Source organism: Cupressus sempervirens, chromosome 1, assembly GCF_028749045.1.
Source record: "Cupressus sempervirens isolate cs-2001-9-10 chromosome 1, ASM2874904v1, whole genome shotgun sequence".
NCBI lineage: Eukaryota > Viridiplantae > Streptophyta > Pinopsida > Cupressales > Cupressaceae > Cupressus > Cupressus sempervirens.
In genome coordinates, this window is record NC_143118.1 from 718,099,369 (window position 1) to 718,116,513 (window position 17,145).

General features: G+C 38.4%; 1 protein-coding gene across 7 annotated transcripts in view; it reads left to right on the top strand.

Moving 5' to 3' along the window:
* The first annotated feature begins 6,101 nt into the window (after window positions 1–6,101).
* LOC149579962 (uncharacterized) overlaps window positions 6,102–17,145 on the top strand; it is a 188,524-nt gene continuing 177,480 nt past the window's right edge. For all 7 annotated transcript variants that reach the window (XR_016352935.1, XR_016352932.1, XR_016352936.1 and 4 more), the window contains exon 1: window positions 6,102–6,717. Coding sequence is in view for 2 of the 7 variants with exons in the window: in XM_089788001.1 (XP_089644127.1) it covers window positions 6,583–6,717 (135 nt within the window). In the remaining 5 variants the exon portion in view is untranslated. The remainder of the gene's footprint in view (window positions 6,718–17,145) is intronic.

A 17,145-nucleotide genomic window follows, 5' to 3' on the forward strand; every position in this document is an offset into this window, starting at 1 on the left:
TTTGATGGAAATAGATCAACATACACATATCATAAAGATCTGTAACTGTGATCTAAAAATTTCTAGCAAGTGTCATATAGGGATCACTCTTGAAAACTTAGCAATGTGTTTGTTTTTGGTGCTACTAAATTCGGCAAAACTAAACTATTAGTTAACTTGGGAAAGATGAAAGATGCAGTTTTTTTTTTTGTTTTGTTTTGTTTTGTTTTTTAATTAATTGTTATTGTTATTGTTAGTGAGAGCTCTCTATAGTTTAAACATAACATATTAATGATTAATTCCAAAGAGGAGGGGAAAACAAGTGCATATTGTGAAGCATTTGCTATACTCATGCCATTGATTTAAGGTGAGATTTTTATCATTCTCTCTCTTCACCACACTAGGGTAGACTAGGGGCCTCTACAGGTGATGCTACTCAGATTCTACACTACAAATAACTTAATTGTTTAGATAAGATCATTTTGATCCAACTCTACCTGTTTGTTGCAGACACTATGAAACTTCTTAAGTTTATTTCTTTATATACTACAATGAAACAGGGCGTTTGGCTTACAGTTAAAAGAAACTGAAATAAATATGCAGAGCAATCAATTGCTGATTACTGACAAACCCCCTCATTTGGCTAAAATGACTACAAGGGTTGAGACGTGTGCTAATCGTTTTTGATGACATAGATAATATAGTGCAAGTAAAAAATGTGTTATTTTTGAATTGGAAATGGTAGTATGATTTTGGAGACATCCACCAGTGTTTCTTTATCAATTCTAATATAGAATTATGCAATATCAAAGTATCTTCTTTTATATTAGCTGCATAGATTGTCTATCTCTGATCAAGGGGTATGCTCGATGGCCCACAAAGGGTCATATGGAGATTTTTATATGCCATGCATGGTATAGAGATGGGGTCTAGGTAGGTAGAGGGGGGCAAATTAGGGCTCCCTAAGGAAACTACATGGCTACCAACAACTATATTCAGCTATAAATCAAATTTACATAATATTGATTAGATTGTATAGTGGACAAAAGCTAAACAAATTGATAGCTTGATAAAAGGGGGCATACTTTCATCCATATGAAGTGAATGGGGTAAACATTTTACCTTAAATACCTGGAATGGCTATTGATAGCCAAGCTTATTTTTATTGACCTCATTTCCATTCAATCATCATCAAACAGTTGATCTACATCTGTGTTTGCATGTCCCTTACTAGAAAATTCATCTAACAAATTTGTATCTTCTCTTGGAAAATAATAATTTTGGATGCCTAACTTCTTGAATTGAGACAATAGCACCTAGTATTCTAACCAAGCTACAAAGGAATATGCTCTTCTTCTCATGAAAAAATGATAGAAATGTTTCTAATTCATCAAGCCTTTTCACAGGTCTATGTACAAGCACTATCTAAAAGCATAAATCATACTAATTGATAATTAGATGAATATATAGGATATTGCTTGAATTAATTTACTGAGAATCAAATCGAACATTCTTACCATAGTTCACACGAGCTTGAGAATCCACCAACGCTAATACTATAGCATTATGGAGCACACCTCTCTCCTACTATAGAAGCCAAGATTTCCAAATTTTGGCAAATTGTGGGTCTTCTAGTGCATGCAACTCTTCTTCTTCAGGAATTCACTTTGCACAAAAGACTCTACACATATACATGATTCACAACATATTAATGATATATGTATCTATTATGTATGCCTGTTCTCAAATTATTTCTCTACAAATTCTAATGTATTTTGTGCTCAGATCTGCTTGTAGAGATCTGCACTTTTATTGCAAGACAATTATTATTTTTCTTCTTAAGGTTAGTTTGGCTAGTTGAAAGTTTAGCAACAGTGTTAAAGAGTTTCATGTCAATTGGTTCTAACCTTTTTCTAGCTTTAATTGAGTGTTGAGATGAAAGTTCTAAACACCAAATCTTGCTGACTGCTTTTAAATTGAATAGAAAAACACTTTATTCAGTGAGAAACAATTTTATGGTTTACAAAGTTGTTTGCAGATGTAGTGTTGTTTGTACTAATTCTACAATCTCAACATTGACTTTGATAAATTCATTTATTGTCATTCGTAGTGGATGCTCTATGTTGATTGAGTTTGAAAATCTCTACTTTTACTCTTGGACAACTATCAATATTATGTTCCAAATCTCCCATTTGGGCACAAGCAACTAGGGTAGACTTTGATTCTATAGATGGTAGTTGCATTTGCTTAAAATTTTGTGAGACTTTTGAGAAGTGGATTTTTTGGATATTTTGCAGGACATGACAACATTCCAGGTCACATCTCTTTCAGAAATACTATTAAATAGTTCATTGCAACTAATATATGAAACACACACATACTTCATTTTGTATAGATGTTAAACTAATAAAAGATAAGAATATTGTTAGCGATGTTGGTTGGGGATGTATTCTTTCAAGTGGGCAGATGCTAGTAGCTCAGGTGTGTTTCAGTTATGTCTGAAATACATTGCTCTTCAATTTTTAAAGCTCGATCACACAACTAGTTAAGGCTATGGAATTGATGACTTTCGCTGCATTTGAGAAATTTCAAAGCATTGCAAACTCTGTAACATTATAGATATTTCTGTTTTATTTTGAAGTTGATAGTTTTTGAAAGTTTTTTTAATATATTTACAAGGCTTGAAAAAAAATTGTTATGACATTTTAGAGATAAAAGTTGCCGTTTGGTCTCTAAGTTGGCTCCAAAAATTGGCCCAACTTGTTTGGACATGAATCAACAATGCTCACTTCCCTTTGTTTTCAAATTTATCAATTTGTGTGGGGGCAATGAGGATGGCAATGCAATCTACTGTAAATTATGAAAATATTTCATGGTTATGATTTCAATGCTTAGTACTTTATTCTTGATGATTTTCACAAATTAATTTTCTAATTGTGTGCTTTCTATTCCAAATTTCTTATGGAAAAAAATGTTGTAGTTGTCACTATAGATTTTCCTTCTAACAATTGACTTAGTGATTAACAATTAAAAGTGTACTTCTAAACTAAGAATTTAAGAGATTTAAAATTGCTTTATTTCTAGCTATTCAAATGAATTCTTAAAATGTTTTCCCCTTATTCAAATCAACTAAAATAGTTCTCATGTTTACAACCTTGAGAAATATTATGAGATTACAACATATGATAATTATCTAATGTAGAACCACTCTTCAAAATATGGGTTAAATTTTTTACAACATTAACAATAATAACTTGTATGTAAATATTGAGTTCATACCAACAACAAAACATCATTACCACCAGTCACTAAAGGCAGGGACTAATGACTCATTGCTCTCCTTAACTTTGTTGGCACCTAAGGGAAATAAAAATAGCTATAGATATAGATCACTGAAGTATGAAATTAGAGTAACATTAAAGTAATTTAGTTACCAACCTACATTCTAGTGGCTACACATTTCAAATTTTCTTTTCTTCATTTTTTATTATAAATTCAATAAAATTAAAAAAATGATAACTAAAAGTTTCATAAATATGTCATATGTAATAATGGATATTTTTGAATGACTATTCACTTCTGTTAATTATTTTTTAACTATGGGGAGTTTTGAACAAAACTATTGCCAGTTATTGTAGTACATGGTTAATTGGATGTCTTTAAGTAGATATCATATCACACTTTCAAATAACCACTTTTTAAACCCTTGGACATATAACAAATTCAAGCTAAAGAAATAACTATAAGCAATTAAGAGAATATTGCTGATGGTAGGCAGGCAACTATTCTGGATTTTACCCCTAAAAAATAGATGTGAAAATCATTACTTGGTATATTAGGGGGCTGAATAGTATTCATAATCTGGATATTATTAGGATTTTGTTAGATAACAAAAGCCTAAGTTTCTCTTGCTTCAAGAATAAGCGTTGGAGAAAGAATGTTTCTAAGGAAGTTGTGACTAGAAGAACAAATTTGATTAGCAATCCTAGGTGATTTTCCTGGTCTAGGAGGCTTCTTTGGTTGCCTCGCTTTCCAGTCTGTTTTTCCAGGTTCCAGTGTCCTTGCTGGTTTGTCTTTCTGAACACTTCTGTTGGTTTCAGGTCCTTGCTTGACCTGGTTTAATTGTACTGCTGGTTTCAGGTCCGTCTAAAACCTAGTAGAGCTTCATGGCATATCTTTCTTTTTGATGTAAAGGGTTTTGGGGCCCCTTCAAAACCTGCTTTTACCTTAATCTAAAACTATGAGCAATTAAGTTGCAAACAAATACGAGAAAATTAAATTGTCAATATACAATTTCCTATTTAAGGTAATGGGTGTTTGAAGTTGACTATAATGACTGCTGAAATGCTTCCCCTATAACATCATAAAACAACTCTCAATCACATCTCCTAAAAATGGTGAACACAATGAATAAGATATATCAAATAATGTTTATTTTTATGAACCAACATAATACTTACTAGGTTTGAGCTATTAAAGTATGATGAGTTATTTGAGGGCACTATTTAACAAGAATATATTCATACCAACAACTGGACAAATTCAAGAAGGTCATGTGCACCTACCTTCTCCTAACTACAATAAATTTCAATTAAAAATTATAGACTAATTTGATGGTTCAAGATGGCTATATGATTAGATAAGAGTGATATTGAATAACCTAGCCTCCAAGATTCATAAAATTCATAAAAAAGAATACAATCTTCAGTCTACGCATGACATATTACAATTATAACTACAAAATACAAATTTTGGTAAATGTAATTATACTAAATTGGAACAAAATTTAATATTATTTTCTTCTATCTACAGGAACTTAATGGTTCATATGTTGACCATTTTGTACTTCTTACCAAAGCTTAAATAGAACACTAATTGCATGACTCAAAAATTCAAAGTTTTTTTGACAATCAATTTACTGATACAATGAACTTAGGATGTTTCTATGTTAATAAATATTCACTATTACTTAATACAATGAACATTTTTACAACGAGCACTTGCACGTTAAAAAAAACATTTACTTCTTCATGAATTAGTTCAAATCAATGGCTTACTATTTCATTATCAAACCAAGAGACAATGACTCTAGCTCCAACAGAGCCCTTGTTAAAAAATTTCACAGAAATATTTATAAGTGAGTTTGGACTTTCTATATGACTTTGAAGTGATTTCATTACATCTTGTCTTCCAAATATATTATTTCGATTTTGGAAGTCATCATTACGATGTTTATGTTTAAATACACACAGTGGCTCCAATAGTCATCTGAGTGTCATACAAATGCACTAGTTAACCTATTTGAATCTAGCATGACAAATATCGAAAAATATAGCTCAAAAATTACCATAGATTTGAATGTGTTTGATTTCCCTCTTCCCATGATTTTTCCAAAAACATATTGTAGCACTATAACTTTAATTCATTTAAATTAGATTCGACTATATACAAGACTTATAATACATGTTTTAGATCATTATTTTCATTTTAAATTTTTTTATCTAAAACTTTAATTAGATTCTCCAATCAAACACCTATCAGCACGCCCCTTGCACATCCTATAGATAGGAGTGCTAGTAAATATTAAAGAAAGAGGCATTGAATACAAATAAAATTTTTAAAAATGGAATTGAATGATTATTCCAAATAAAAAATCTTATAACCGCTATGGATCCCTCCTTTAAAGGACGACAGATAATTTCTATATTTTTGCATTTTTAACAACTCTTATCAAAGGTTTTAATAAACCTTATAGATTTGGCAAACGAGAAAATAAGGTGTTAGAAATAAGGGAACCGACCTAGTAGCCGCCCTGGCTAACTTCATGCACCTACAGTTCCTAATTCGTATGTCAAAATTTGCCGTTTTTTTTGATGAACCTCTTTAGGTGAGTGAAGAGCTTAAAGCTAACATTTTGGCTTTCGTGCATTTATGAAGCTCTTTGTACAAGGTGGAATAAAAGTGTTATTTTAAAACATTTCTTCAATACCCGCCACTAAAATCCCCTAATAGCTGTTATGGTACTTTTTGTAGAAATGGACCAATCAGCAACCAAGAAAACTTAAAATGAAAAAACAAGGAACGACTATTAGTATTCATGGTGATTTGTTTTCGCATTCTTTAGACGGCAACTCGCTCGTTTCCCTATCCGAAGTGAAAAGTCCACAGCGCTGATGGGCTTGAGAGCAACCATTGCCACTTTGAACTAGCAACACACGATAATAAATAAATGTTGACCATTCCAGCCTGTATATTTTCCGGTCCGAGAAGGAAGAAAAAGAGTAAATTCTGAGCTAGCTCAACCGGATCCAGCATTTCATAGTCTGCATTTTAACTCCCATGAATCGATCGCGGGACCTACGTAAAACAACAAAAATACCAAATTCTCGCAATTTCGCACCGTAATTTAAACTGTTCGCCATAAACTACGCGGCAGCGTAGGTCTGAGAATTCTCACTGTGCGGCAGTTTTGCATGGGTGTTCAAAGCTATGAACATTTTCTGGGGTTTAGCAGGGCGGGGGCTTTTGTAAAGTCTGGAGTTTCAATTGTGTCACTATACCGGGGTTTGTCATAATCTTTTGTGTTAGGGTTTTGTTGGGGTTATGGCACCCAGCCGCAAGCGAGGGGGAGGCGGCGGCGGCGGTGGCGTTGGAAAATTAGCTGCTGCGCGGCGCGAGTGGAAGATTGGAGATCTTGTACTCGCTAAAATTAAGGGATTTCCTGCATGGCCTGCCCAGGTACATTCTTTTAATTTTTAAAACCTTTCAAGTGAGTTTACGACTTTAAGTTTTATCATCGATTGATTTTGAAGAGCTGGGTACGAGTTTTCTCGAACTGAATTGGCGTCATTTTTCCAAGATTTTTAACTATGATGAGGTTTAGTTGGGAAAATGCTTTTGCACCTATGGGCTTGCATTTTAACATTTTAATGTTCTAGGTACAGAGCTCGATATGTTGACTAATTTTTGGCATAGAACCTGGATTTATATTTTTCGCTGAAAGAGCTAGGTGCTATTATTGTCGGCAATAACTGGCTATTCCATACACGTTTGCGAGATTTCGTGCTTCTTGCGGGCTTATGCAGCTATTGATTTTTTCACCTTGTGTTTGGCTTAAATCTGTAGCTATTGTTTTTTTACCTTGTGTTTGCTTAAATGTTTTCTTTACTAGAAGTTGGTCAACCAAAGTAACCACAACAGGCCGAATTTCAAATCTTTTCGTGGTGTTACACGGTAAATATTCGTTGGAACTTTGTTTTACTCAAATATTTTCTGTATTAGAGCTTGGTCTATAATTGTAGACAATAATTAGCCAATTCTGTGGATTCTTTTCAAGAAATAGAGCATCTTCCGGTCTTTCTACCAGTAAATGTATTCGCCCAGTATTTTGCTTACGGATGCCACTTCGATGCTTCCTTGACAATATTTTGAGGGATATTAATTTGCCAATTCTGTTTGTTCTTTCCTAAAGTTTAGAGAATTCGTAAAGTTTACTGCAAAACTTTATAAGCTATCAGATGCCGACCTCTGTTGTCGTCATAATTTATACACAACCTTCTCATGGTTTTTTTGTATATGGCTAAAAAGTGTTTTGTAGATGCTAAATGATTCGTATAAATGTGCAAATTTCTGCCGTGCATTTCATTGCTCCCATTAATGAAATGAGTAGGATTACTGACTGTAAACACTCTGGGTTTCATAGTGTGTTGTTTTCAAGATACAGAGCAGATCATGCAGGGTTGTTTTCTTAATAAGTTTATATTGCAAATCCTTTAATTGCTTGCCATTGACAATAAGATCTGTGTGGTGCTGTCTATTTGATATGCGCATATTTGAGAATTCTTTTCACAATTAACAGTCAATCTCAATTTTTTCCTTTGAAGTTTATTATGACCTGGATATTTTCCATGAAAAGCTTCGTAACATTATTCCAACCAGCAATAGTATTTGTTTTGTGTTAGTGCCTTTCTGTAGAAAATGTTTCTGTGCAGTGCAGTTTTGCCCCATTAGAGCTTTGGAGTAAAACTCTAGATAAGAAGTGGCCAGTGTTGTGTGTTGTTTTGAAGAGTTGGTGCCTTCTGAATGGTTTATGTGACTAAATTGTATTTTACCATGAGCTTCAATTTGATTGTCTTTTGTGTTAATCTTTTTACGAGTTTTAAGGGTTTTTTCAGTAACTATATTCTATTCTATGCTTTGTTCAGAGATGGGATTTCATTGTCTCATCTGCTAGCGGCAGAGCTCAGTAGTATTATTGTAGACAATAATTGAGTCACCCTAAAGGTTTCTTAAGAAATGTTCCTGTGTTACTGTTAATGCTGCTTAAGGACAGCTAATACCTGTAGAAAACAATAATTGGTCCTTACTGTGTATAGTTCTAAGCTTGAGAGACACCATTGGGTTTAAATTTCATTGTAGTAAAAGCTGGGAAAAATGTGCAGGTACTTGTCACCCTTCACCTTTCCCATGCCATTTAGAACCATTTTGCTTGGGTTGTTCAATAAATTGTTTAACACTAGTCAAAACCAAGTGAAACTGGGTTAAACCATCAGAAACTGGCAAAAAAAGGGAAAAAATTGAAAAACACACATGTAACACATGCTTTATTGAAACACTGCCACAATTTAAAACTGGCTGAAAAGAACTTGAAGCCTGAATGGTTCTAGTCTTTACTTATTTGTTACTACTACTGAAGTATGCTCTAAAATAGACTGATTGTGAATTGAAAACTCTGAAACAAATGTTAGCAACTTTAGATTATTAATATATTATCGGATCAGTCAACAATCGATGTATAGTTCCAGAATATTGTTCAGCATAGTGCTCTATGAATTACAAAACCAGGGAATGATTCTCTCACAATAATCTGACCTCACATGAATGTTTTTCAGATATTGATAGACATTAAGTGACCAGGAATATGGTGGATTACAGCTGCTGATGGGTTTGATATTGATTGTGTGCCTTAGAGGGGCGCCATTCATCCTTATGCTTATCTCTCCTTGTCGTGACCAGCCTTAGATGAGAAATGCGAGCAGATGACTGTAGATTGCTGTGGACAAATCCTACGCGCTGATGATGTGCTTAGTGACTTTTGTTTATAACACAGTCTGCCCAGGCTTTCCTTGGATTGATTGTGTTCCCATTTTTGTGAATATGCAATCCTCCAATCTTTATTTCTTCAATCCTGCAGGTAGTGGAGAGATTTATTTGGCGAGGTATGGGTTTTATCCTAGGAGAGAGACTAGGATTCCGGAATTCAATTGGAAAGAAGTAGAACCAACACCCCCTTCACAGAATAACTTGCATCATCTCCCATCTTTTCTTTCAAACTAAAGAGATGCTCTTGGTAAACAGGTAATATTACAAGATACTCCACTATCAATCAGCCATGTATCACTGTTTGTAGGAACATTAGAGAGTGCAGAAACAAATAAGAATCATTCAAAATTTCACTAGAGTCTTTGAGGAGAAGAGCTCTCAACTTTTGCAGCAGCTACCTGAGGCTTTGATATTGAGGTACAATCTTTAGCGAAGTGTCCAAATATTTCACATTTAAAGCATTGAATCTTAGAGAAGTTCTTTTTTTGGAATCAGAGGCTGACTCAAAATTCTTCTCTCTGAACAGTTTGAAATTACCTTTTTTCCCTTTTCCTTTTGAAGTGCAGGCTTGCGATTTTTACGTCCTTTAAGTCTGTATTCTTCCTGAATGCAAATAGCTTTCAGTCTATCAAATTTTGGGAGATGATTTCTCCAACTGACACCTTGAATGAATGATTCCCAAGAGTGGGGAACTCCATTCATGGCAAGCATGACCAAATCTTTATCTGCAAATGATTCTCCAATTGCACTAAGCTGATCTTTTAATTCAGTAATCTTCATAAAGTATGAAACTACGGATTCCCCTATAGCCATTTTAACATGCAGAAGTTGACGTTTCAGGGCTAGAGCCCTGCTGTTGTTATTGAATTCATATAGGTCCTTCTGAGTTTTAAACATCTCTCATGCTGAACTCAACTTTGAAATTATAGGAACCAGATGATCCTTATCCGAAACAATCAGAATTTCCTTAGCCATGATCTTGTTCTTTTTCCATTGAACTTTCTCAGCATCCTTAGAGTGTTCATCTGTATCAGAATTCATATAGTCAAGAAGGTTGTTCTCATCAAGTCCAATCAAAATTCTAGGAAGAGAATTTTGAAGAACCATCTAATATATCGTCAACTTTCAAACCGTTCACCACGTTGAAAGCTGCAAACAACTAACTGAAAATCGAGGAAATAGAAAAGCAGTATAACAATACTCCTGGTTCTGGATTGTTTCCTTAGACCTGCTCTGCTACCATGTTAAATTTTGTAACCATAGGTATATAATTGCAGTAAAATTGAAATGCAATAATTCAAAACAAATGAATAACATAAGAAGTTATCCTGGAAAAATCCTCCTCACTGAGGGAAACAACCCAACCCACCAAAGTTAGATCCTTTATTAGAATCACAAAACTGATTTCAATATCTATGTCTTCTTTTGAAGTCTTCTAAATTAAAATGACTACACAATGATCCAAGATGAAAAATGCAACAAAGTGTCAGTCTATAAATTTACAATACCTAACTAGGAAAGGCACTCAAATAGAATATGTGAATATGCAACTCATATGTTGAGCATTATACACATATCCGAGAAGATAGAATATAATAATATCTCTTTCAGAACTGAGTTACACCAACTAGCAAAACCAGAGAACCATCAATGATTTACGAATATCACCCAGCAGAGATATCCGGCGATCATACATGAACAGTATTTCAGAAGATGCACGATAATAGTAATAATACTCATGCGATTACCATCAGGATTTTCCTCTAATTGCCACCCAGTACAAAGACCATCTTCCAATCCTAAAATTCCAACTCATGAGAGATGACATGACCGTGAGTTGAAGTGATGCTATCAATTCATTGGACTGCTGCTACAGATATTCACCACTCAACAATAATATAAAACAAATACACTCATAAAGAGTGTCGAACGATAACGCACTAACACCTGTTGCCATCAAGAGCACAACCGGGAACACTGGGAATTAAAAATGACTCAATAGGAATCTGTAAACAAATGAGAGACAACAGAGAACCTCTTTGGATGATTCCAAGTCATCAAGAGGATACACATGGAAACACTGAATAAGCACTAACATAGTCAAAGAGATACTTCCACCACGAAAGAACAAAGGAACCAAAACATGGAATGAAGAGCTACAACAGAATAGAAAATGAGCTGCATTAGAGGTAAAACATCTCTATTGCTGCTACAGAATTCATCACAATTCATTCTCACTACTACCATCCTCACTGCTGCTCATTTTGATTTTCTTTGAGATTGAACAATGAATATGAGGGTTCTGGTAGGGAAGAATTCGCTCTGCTAGGGTTTTCTTTCTTCATGCGAACTTTCAGTTTTTTGCGTACAACCCTTCGCTTGCACTTCCCTTCTGTCGGCACTTGTCATACCGCATTTATTGCGGGAGCTTTAGGTTAGGATATAATGGCTCCGGCCAGCGGTGAACCAATTGTTTCTGGTATTCACGCTGCTGCTTCGGACTGCCATGGCGCCGCCACCGAACAAATGCCCGCGCAAGTTTGTCCCGAAGGTCTTCCACGAGGTAATCCTGATATTGTCCTTCCTTTGCAAGAATTTGATGCTGCATGTGACTGGTTAGAACAACATACTTTGATAGGGTATTTTGTTGGTAGGACTCCCCCTGAAGCTATGCTTAGAGAATGGGTCAACAAAAGCTGGACTCCTCATGGAGTCCGCCTTGACGTTGTGCAAAACCTTACTAAAGGTTTTTTTTTATTTCGCTTTGCGAACCCGTCGCAAGCAGACGCGGTTTTTACCAACGGCCCTTGGTCTGTGTGTTCCTCTCTGCTTGTTTTTCAGAAATGGTCCCGAGACTTCTCTGTCTCGGATGATAAAAAGCTTAGGGTTCCTGTTTGGGTCGAATTCCCAGGTCTACCCTTGCCCTGCTAGCCTTTTATTGAGTCTATTGCCCAAGCCTTTGGCAAAGTTGTTACCAAGGAGCCAGAGAAATTTTTTAATGCTCGCCCTCAGCGGCGTGTTTGCATTGAAGTTGATCTTTCTAAAGATCTCAAAGATTCTGTGGAAATCCAGATTGGCGCTCAAACCTTCTCACAGAAGGTGCTTTACTTGAACCTACCTAACACCTGTTATAGGTGCCAGTCTGCGGAACACAAGATCAGAGATTGCCCTTTGGCTACGCCTACGGTCAAACCCCAGCCTAAAGCGAAGCCTGTCAAATAGGTCGAAGGAAAAAAAGAAGAATGGGTTACTGTTGGGCGCAAGGGCAAGCCTGCCTTGAATCCTTTGGCCCCCAAGCCATCCTATGCGGCAGTTACCGCGATTCCTCTTGTTTCCACCGAAGTGTCAGCGCCTGCTAGCGTGGAGACGCCAGCGGCTTCCATTACACTTGTTTCGGTTTTGCAGGTTTCAAACCCTGCTGGTTCGCAGGGGATTAAGGCGGTCGCTAGGGCCTCGTCCTTGGTTGGGGCTCGTTCTCCTCTTGCAGTCTCTTCCATAGTACCACCAGCAACAAGGCGTTCTTGCAGTCCTCCTGGATGTGCGGAGATATTAGGGGTAAAACGGCACACTGTAAGTTCAGAGGATTTCCCGTCTAACTTCCACCCGGTTTTACTCCTCTCTGGAGGACGAGGATGGTATGGAAGAGTTCTCATGAACTTCCTCTCTTGGAATGTTCGAGGTCTTATAGACCTCCCCAGAAAGTACTATGTTCGGGATACCCGTCATAGACTTGGGAATTTAGATTTTCTTTGCTTGCAAGAAGTTAAGATTTCTGGTTTCATGCTTTCTGCTGTATGCCGCGTCATTTGGCAGGATAGCGTCATGTTTTCTTCTCAGCATGAAGTTGGCCGAGGTGGTGTAGTTACTCTCCTGTCACCTCGCTTTCATTCTGCTATTATCTCGCACGGTTCTGACCCCACTCACCGTATTATTTGGCTTTTGCTTTCCATTAACAATCATTCTTTTGGAGTCATTAGTGTTTATGCTTCCAATGATGCTGTGGAAAGGGCACAAATGTGGGTTTGGCTTGCTGACAACTTGCCGCCAGCTACTTGGGTCCTGTGTGGGGACTTCAATATGGTTGAAGTGGCCTCTGACAAAGATGGCATTTTGCCTTTCCGTTGGATAGCTGGGGAAAGAGAAGCCTGGTTTTACATGCGTCATAAATTGGGCCTTTTTGATCCCAATACTAGCCGCCGTCATGATAGTGGGGCCTTGCACACTTGGTCCAATTTTTGAGCCGGTCCTGACCGCATATTGAAACGTCTTGATCGTGCTATGATCTCGGCACAATCTTTTTTTCCTTTTCTGAAGATCGTGATCTACCTGTCATTCCCCTGACAGATGTGACGTTATCAGACCACTATCCCATTTATTTTGGCATTTTTTGGCAAACAGCTGTCCCCAAAGTGGCCAAGTCTCAATTCTTCCTCAACATGTCTGTGTGCTGTTGCATGCTTCCACCATCTCCCACATACAACGTGTCTGGAATTTAGAACCACGTCCACATTCCCATCGAGGTTGGATTCAATGGTGGAATGACGCCATTACCAGAACGGCTCGATTTTTGCGCATCTACGGGCGTCAGCTGGCAATTTTTAGAAAACGGTCTTATGAAGCCAACACCCTTGCCCTCAAAAAAGCCTCTGAAGCTCTCACCTTCAACCCCTTTGATGTGGATCTTCAAATTTAGCTTGCCAAGCTTCACCATGAAAAACAAATTGCTGATAACTATGCTGCCCGAGGAGCTCAAATCAAAGCCCGTCTCCACTGGTTGGAGGTTGGCGACAAAGCCTCGAAGGAGTTCTTCCAGGCTCTCCGAGCCCGTCATACCAATGTTGGGATTAAAAAGATAAAACAGGGAACTGATGTTCTTTTCAGTTTGCCTGACATCTTGCAAGCTTTTGTTCTTCACTATGAGAAGGTCTTTGCTTCGCAGGGCCATTCGGTTGCTCAGGAGGAGGCTCTCAAAAAGTGTATTACTGTTACTCCAAACCGCCTCGCGGTTGAGCAACGCGCTTTCTGTGAGCAACTTCTTTCCCTCCGAGACCTTAAAGAGGCAGTTTACTCCATGGCGGATGACAAATCCCCTGGGTGTGATGGATTTCCTTGTGAGTTTTACAAACATCTTTGGGAGCAAATTGGTCTTGATCTGCACAAAGTCTATCTTGAAGCATACCATTCTAAAAGCTTAGGAGTGATCATAAATAAAGGCAATATTAAATTCATACCTAAAGCTGGTGATCCTGAGGACATCTGCAACTGGAGGCCCATCACCCTCCTGAATGTGTCTTATAAGATCATTGCTAAGGCGCTCTCTTTCAAAATCCGCCATATGCTTCCGCTAACTGTGCGGCCTGAACAAACTGGCTTCATCAAATCCAAGTATATTCTTGACAACATCATTGCTCTCTGGGAAGGTATGGAATGGGCTCGTAAGTCCAAGCAGCAGGCTATCTTTTTAAAGATAGATTTTGCTAAAGCCTATGATCGCATTGAATGGCCTTTCATTTTGGCTATGCTTCAGGCTCTGGGTTTTGGTCCCAATTTTCTTCAGTCCGTGGAGATGCTCTTTGGTGACGCTAATGCTTGCATCACCATCAATAATTCACAATCTAAAGCTTTTGGACTTTTTCGTTCCATCAGACAAGGTTGTTCGCTAGCTCCAGCGCTTTATGTCCTTGTTGCTGAAGGTTTTGTTTATTTACTTGCTCACTCTGTGTCTTCAGGACTAGTTCGTGGCATTTCCTTGCCTGATTCTTCCTCCCAGTTAGTCAATGGGCATTTTGCTGATGATTCTTTTCTTACTCTTCTTGAAGATGAAGAAAACATCAAAAATGCTTTAATTTGTTTGGACACTTTTTGTCAAGCCTCTGGCTCTGCCATTCAATGGCATAAAACGCTCTGCTACCGACAGTCTTTTTTGCCAGCTCCACCTTGGTTCAGACAATTCCAATGGAAATGGGTTACTCATGGAGAAATCTTCCGCTTTCTTGGCATTCCCTTTGCTTTCCAGGCTTCCCCTGTGGAACTTTGGAATGCTGTGCTTACAAAGATTAACAAAAAGCTTGATTATTGGATCACTAAGCCACTTTCTCTTGCTGGTAAATTCCAGATTTGTTCTAAGATTTTGGCTGCGACCCATATGTATTATTCTTCTTGTTGGGCTCCCTCCAAAGCTTCCTATCTCAAATTAGAACGTTTGCTCAGAGATTTTCTTTGGGCCTCTGGTTTTGACCATCATGGTTTTCACAGAGTTGCTTGGGATTTCTGTTGTGTCCCAAGGGAATCTGGGGGTCTCGGCCTGCTTTGCACTCGGAAGCAGGGCCTTGCCCTCTGTGCTAAATGGATTATCAGAGCTATTTCTAGAGATGAAGCCTGAAAAATTCTTGTTAGGCATTGCATCTCTTCAGGCTTCCTTGCTAACAGACCGGCGTGGAAGGGGATTGGTTTTCAGACCCTTTTCACTATGCGTGAACTAGTGGTCATACAAGGCTCTTTTGTTATTAAGAGCATTTGGAAAGCCTGGGAAGCTGTTAAACCTTGGCTTCGTTGGGCTGGTGATGAGTTTCGCAATGGGCTGTCCTTAAATCAACAGAACATTTGGTGGTCTCCCCTGTTTGCCTTCCAAGGTACTCCTCTTGCCAAGACTCAAGGTGCCAGTGCTCTGCGTTTCTTTAAACGTGGCATCCGCACTACCAAGGACATTTTTTCAAGAGTCACCATGAATTTTAGGTCATGGGAGGATATGCAAGTTCAATACCGCCTTGTTCGTGCCGATCGCCAAACTTATGACCTTTTGTTGTCTTCCATCCCTGTGCACTTACTTCATAAAGTGGGGATTCAGTCTGTTCGTCCTTGGTGGTATGATTGGAAGTGGTTTCTTGCCACTCCATTTACCAATTATAAGCCCAATATGGGATACAGATGGCTTTCGCCCCACCTTCTGATGGTGGACACGCTTAATGAACGGTGGCATTTGCATTCTTCGCTTTCTCAATGGAGAAAACGGTTCGACACCATTTGGAGTGCCATTACAGAACCTAAGATTGCACACTTTGCTTGGTGCCTTGCCTTCCAAGGTCTTCCCCTGGGGCCTCGGCTCAAGCACATTGGGGTTCCTGATCCCAGATGCCCCTTCTGTGGCCAACCTGAGTCCTTTTTGCATATTTTTTGGTTTTGCAAGCGTGCTCAGAATTATTGGCACTAGATTCATGATTTTTTCAAGCCTTTTAGGCCTGAACCTTTTTCATGGCACATGATCCTGCTGGGTGATTCCCCCAGATTTCCTCAGAAGTTCTCCCAGATTTGGCATACTTTCAGGATGGAAATTTTGATTTCTCTATGGAAAGATAGGAATGCAGTTTTATTCACTCACAGTTTTTTGGATGTTAACATTGCAATGTACACTAAGGCATGCATTTGTAACAATGTCATTATGCAGATACAGGTGCAAACTAATAAAGTTGCCCTGGAGGTTGCACACTTACAGGAATTGTTAAATCATTGGGGCAATGCTCCTTGCACCATTACCAGAGTGCCTCCGGATGCCTCCTCGTCTCGTGGTCGCCGTTCTCGACGCCAGTCTTCTGGCTACCATTCACACACGCTGCGCTCCTAGGGTCCCCGCCACCACTCTCCTAGTGGTGGTCATGGTAGTTGGAGGCGCTGCTCCGCTTCCCCACCACGTGGTGGTTCTGGCTGGTCCCCGACTCCCCCCCTGGGGCGGGCTTCTGGCCGGTCTTCGACTCCTCCCCTTGGACGGGTGCACTCTGGCAAGTTTCCTCGGCTGGCCTTGGCAATTTCTCCTCCGCGGCCAAACAAGAAGGATGCGGAGATTGCGACTACCCCAGACCCTGCTGATGCTGCTGACGGCTGGACTGTTCCCAGTCCGCCTCACAATCCCACTGATGCGTGGGGATTTCCTGATAAAGATGTTCCTCCTCCCTCTGTTGGTACTGCCTTGGCAGCGTAAAAGTGTTTTTTTTTGATGAATAGTTTTTAGTTTCTGGCTGAGGCCATGTTGTTTATTCCGGCTTCGGCCGTTTGATCTCATTCACGGGG